Source organism: Brachyhypopomus gauderio, chromosome 1 (assembly GCF_052324685.1).
Source record: "Brachyhypopomus gauderio isolate BG-103 chromosome 1, BGAUD_0.2, whole genome shotgun sequence".
Classification (NCBI taxonomy): Eukaryota; Metazoa; Chordata; class Actinopteri; order Gymnotiformes; family Hypopomidae; genus Brachyhypopomus; species Brachyhypopomus gauderio.
This window is the reverse complement of record NC_135211.1, coordinates 7569843-7574687: the sequence shown is the minus strand read 5'-3', so window position 1 is coordinate 7574687 and position 4845 is coordinate 7569843. Positions and strand designations below refer to the sequence as shown.

The 4845-nt window shown below is 42.6% G+C and overlaps 1 protein-coding gene across 1 annotated transcript; it reads right to left on the bottom strand.

Moving 5' to 3' along the window:
- Window positions 1-219: 219 nt before the first annotated feature.
- Window positions 220-3549, bottom strand: snai3 (snail family zinc finger 3). Its single transcript, XM_077021094.1, has 3 exons — window positions 3318-3549; window positions 1445-2083; window positions 220-1033 (listed from the first exon to the last, which is right to left on the bottom strand). The coding sequence occupies exons 1-3, from the start codon at window positions 3394-3396 to the stop codon at window positions 852-854; spliced, it is 900 nt and encodes a 299-aa protein (XP_076877209.1). The 5' UTR covers window positions 3397-3549; the 3' UTR covers window positions 220-851.
- Between the last annotated feature and the right edge of the window lie 1296 nt (window positions 3550-4845).

Sequence of the window (4845 nt, the reverse complement as noted above, 5' to 3'; positions counted from 1 at the left end):
TTCCTCCCTACACCCATCTGCCCTCCAATTGGACATATTAATTAGCCGAAGACAAAAACAGAGCCGGGAAGTGGAAGTCCCGTTAAGGACAAGTGGGGTCACATGGCCCATTGGTCCTCTGACAATTGTGCTGTACTTTCCCTACTTTGAAACTAGGCTTTTAGCACCTAAAACAAAAAGAACCTTACGTGTGTATGACCAATCAAACACAGAAGACAGGGAAGACATTGCAATGGGTTCTACACAAATTCACTGGTTTGAATCCCCGTGGGGCTCCAAGACAATGGGAGAAATATGTGTTTCAATCAATGAATGAAGCTCTTTTAAAACGCAACTTCATGATCATATGAATAGCAGTGGACCTGCAGGTTGTGTGTTTGTCCCATAATAAACACACCTAATTGAACTCATCAGCTAATTATCAATCACTTCATCACATCGGTCTCAGGAGTTTGACCATGCTTGTAGGTAATGTATGGAGGGCAGGAGTCGTGCAGGCATGCACAGGGATGTTTGCGTTTGTTGTTTTATGAAGAAACATGAAGCTCCAGACAAAATCTACAAAACTATTTTGTATTCTCCTCATCACTCATATAAAATCACTTCATACAAAATCTTATTTTGAAGTTTCAGTACAAATTTCATTAGCTTATTATGTACATTCACAAAAAAAAAATCAAAGAAATTCAAGTACATCTTGCAGCATGCAACACTTCCTCAGTCAGTCTGCACAAACGTGCAGTATGGCGTACGCTGGCTCGGTGCGTGTCGAACTCGGCAGTTCTGCCGCTCAGCTCCTGAGAGGCGACGTCGGCTCGGCGAAGGGATGCCCAGGGGTGCCGGGGAGACGGTCAGGCCGTCGGGCCACAGCCAGCCTCCTCGTGCTTGGACAGGAGGGAGATCCGGGAGAACGTTTTCGAGCAGCTTCTGCACTGGTACTTTTTAATGTCAGAGTGCGTCTGCAGGTGGGCCCGCAGATTCGAGCGGTCGGCAAACGCCCGGCTGCAGTGAGGGCAAGAGAACGGCTTCTCACCTGCCGAGATCAGAACAGGGGCATTTACATCTTGACAACTAGAAACCCTTCTTCCCCAAACCCTCAAAAAACACATATTAGGCTAATTAACTCCTTTTAAAATTGATTTTCTTTCAGCTAGTGTCAAGTATTTAAAAGTTGCAAGTTGCATTAACGGCTAACTTCAAAAGTTATAAACTTTAATTTTTACTATTTTTTTTTGGTTAACTGAATTTCAGTTAATGGATTATTCTTCAGTTCATCTCAGTAATAATTTTAGAGCAGCTAAGACAAGTTATTTTTACAGTACACTCATTGTTAGTGAAAACAAAATCTTCCATGCTTCTCAAGTATATGAGGGTGTGTAAAACTCTGTCTGTGTGTGTGAGCATGTGTGTGTGTGTGTGTGTGTGTGTGTGTGTGTGTGTATACCTGTGTGTGTACGTATGTGTCCCTGAAGAAGCCAGGGTCGGGAGAAGGCCTTTCCACAGAGCTTACACACACAGGGCAGCGTGTGTGTGCGGATGTGCATTTTCAGAGCCCCCAGGCTGACGTACTCCTTCTCACAGTACTTGCAGCTGAAGTATTTCTGACACTGCCACTCACACTGGAGCTGTCTGTGTTTGGCCAGGCCTGAGAAGGTGAAATAGGCTTTGTGGCAGTCAAAACACTCAAAGCGCTCCTGGCTGCTGCTCCCGCCGGAGTGGTCGAGCCCTAGCAGGGACACGGTGACCACGGGCACCCCTCCGTCCTCCACACGTCCTCCACTGTGACTGTTCTCCAGTGGCTGTGTCCCAGCCAGGTCCAACAGGGTCAGGGCAGACTGCGGTTCTCTGAGGAGGCAGTGACTCGCTGGGAGTGGATAGGTGAGACCCGGTGCCGGGCCTTCGGATGGAGGGCTAGGGTCCAAGGAAGACTGGGGGTGGATCACTGGATCGGCGGGACTTGTGTGTACGATGGTGCGTACGGGTGGAGTCATGGGGCACGGGTCAGGCAGCGGGATCTCCTCGGGATGCAAGCGGCAAGGTCTGGAGCACGCCGAATGCATATGGGTCATGTGTGTATCGTCATCTGTAAAGTGAATCACCAATAAGGCTTCTGTCAATCTCTGAGATTCCCTTGACAATCACTGAAAGGATAAATGTCAGATTTCAAACTTTCATTCAGTTCCCAAAAGGTCATGATGTAGTTTCACTTTGATAAGAAGGCTGTGACTGCAATCCTTAAAAGGATAAAGTACTTTTATTTTAATAATATTTACACAATACATACAAGGAGAGATTAATTAAGATAATGCATTAGTAAAACTATAGTTCAATTTTTCAGCTTGTCTCATCAGGTTATCAATTTATATAAAGAAATAATGAAATATTTCAAACTACTAAATAGTTGGGTTTGGTTTTTTTTTGTGAAAATAACAATAAAATAAAGATAATTATTACGATATATTAATATCACTCCCGAAAAAACAATTCTTTAAAATCTCTAAACTCAACCAATCTGGAATCCTGTGAAGTGAAGTGGAGACATTTAAATCGCATTTCTACTATAGTAAAGATTACGCCTCAGACAGAGAATTTCCCCAATATTTGCTGCCTGGGCGTTTAATTCCAGATAATTTCATCGCGTTTTCCATCCTTACACCACTGAATAGTAAGCGCGTCCTTTTCTCGGAAGAGGTTAAGGGGCCCGTTTGCTCAAGAGAAAGCGTTGGAACAAAACCACAGATTTCAGGCGGGTCGTGGGGTAAAAGGAACCTCGGAGGGCACCTACTGCCCCCTTCACTGGGCTTAATAGGACCCTTCAGAACCCCCAAAGCGAGGAGCAACAATAAGTTATTCTTTTGTGTTGGACCCTGCACCTGCTAAAGCCCAGCCGCGTTTACCGTATTGGTTGCAAAGGATTGCCTTGAATCTCTCCATTATTGAGTCGTCTGCAGCACAGAGCATCAGCAAACTATAGAGTGAGTATAATCAATATCAACATTAGATCATCGCTGCCAGCCCACGTGGACGATCTTCTTAACGTGCCGTGTTTATTTAATTGAATGCGCAGGATATTCGTATTGAGGAGCGCATAGTTATTATCACACTTTGAATCAAGGTTTCAAAATACAATCCACAGAGGTGCCAGACAGACTAGTTAGTTCAAGAAAAATAAACTTTTGAGTTCACAGAGACAATAACTAAACTACGATAAAAAAAACAGATAAATAGTCTAGTACAGTTTGGTTTATGTATTTGTTTGATCACGAGTTTGATATAGATGGTTGATATAAAACAGTGGCAAGGGTGCAAAAACTCACCGTGTTTCTTTGAATCCAACTTGCCATAGTTTGGCTTCTTGTGACTGAGGTGTTTTTTCACCAAGAAAGATCGTGGCATCTTACAATCGCACTTTTTTAAATTACGCAAATAACTGGCGTCTTTCACGACCACACAACTCCTAGCGTCTGCAGGACGAGCGTTTACGTGTGGCCGTTTTAATAAATATCTGATGCTTGAACGCTGTCTTCGCACTACATAGAGAGAGTCAGGTGCAGGGGTCGTCGGAAATTTGACAGACATCCCGCAGAGCCAATTAGAATGAAAGGACAAGTGGAAGGGGGAGGAACCTGGTGTCTAGCGGCATACTCCCAACAAAACAGGTGCATGCATGTGATCAAAATAGCATAACTTTGCCACATGCGGTGTGTTATGGTATTTACACCCAGGCTATTCAGTTTTTCCTTACACTCGCGCAGTACTCCCAGAGCTCTGAGTACTCCGCCGTTCATAGATTACAGAAAGTGCCGTTGTCCTGGAATACTGAATATTGAATTCTCGACTCGTTTAACCTTAAAAAATAATAATAGATATTTTAAAAAATACTATAATCTAAAATGAGATAGGTGACCAAAAAAATAATTTTAAAGAGGCCGGCTTATGGTCTGCTGGATGGGCACGTGTGTGTAGACTTTCCTCGCGCTTAAGAGAAACAAACGTTCCCCTTTAGCGCTCACCGAATAGCTGGTGTGAAGTGGTGGAAGAGACACACTACTTCCATTCTTCTCTCTTTCTCTCATATGTTACTCACTACTTCCATTCTTCTCTCTTTCTCTCATATGTTACTCATTTGCTTCGTCGAAGTTCTTGTTCCTGACCGACGAAAGTGTTCTGTTAAAATGTTACGGAGCATTTTAGTATAGACTTAGGTTAAAACATTAACATTAACTGAAAGGATAACTACTTTTGAATTAGCACAAAATGTAAAGCGCTGAGGCACTTTATGAGGTACCAGTATTGATTAATTTGTAAATATTAGCCTAAGTTAGAGTTACAGAATAACAAAGAATATGTTTAGCAGATTCCAACTGTATTGGTTGTGCATAGGGTTTGGCGAAATTTCTTTATTAAATACTTTAATAATTTCAGACATAATCGTAATCTATAACCGAATATCCACAAATACTCAAGTTTGCTGGTTTGACAAATTGGCTCAATCTAGCTGGGAAGCTAGCTATTTGATTCTACGAGTTTAAGTAACCAGCATTAAAACTACTGTGTGTGGAGCCATCTATGTTGCAGCCGTATCACGGTGTATGGAGCGCCCAAACGGCCAAAACTTGTTAATATTATTTTTATGTGTAAATCTTTGTCACCATCTAGTGATGCTAAAGGGGTTTACACTTGCTGGTTAACAGCTGCACTGTAATGCACGTATTTCATGTGTATGGAACCTGTTTTTAGCATGTTACACCAATAGAGCCAAAATATCCCAACAACAACTGCCTTGACGTATTATTTTCATGTGTACATAAGTGAACATTTTACATGTGTGAGCCTAGACGTAGA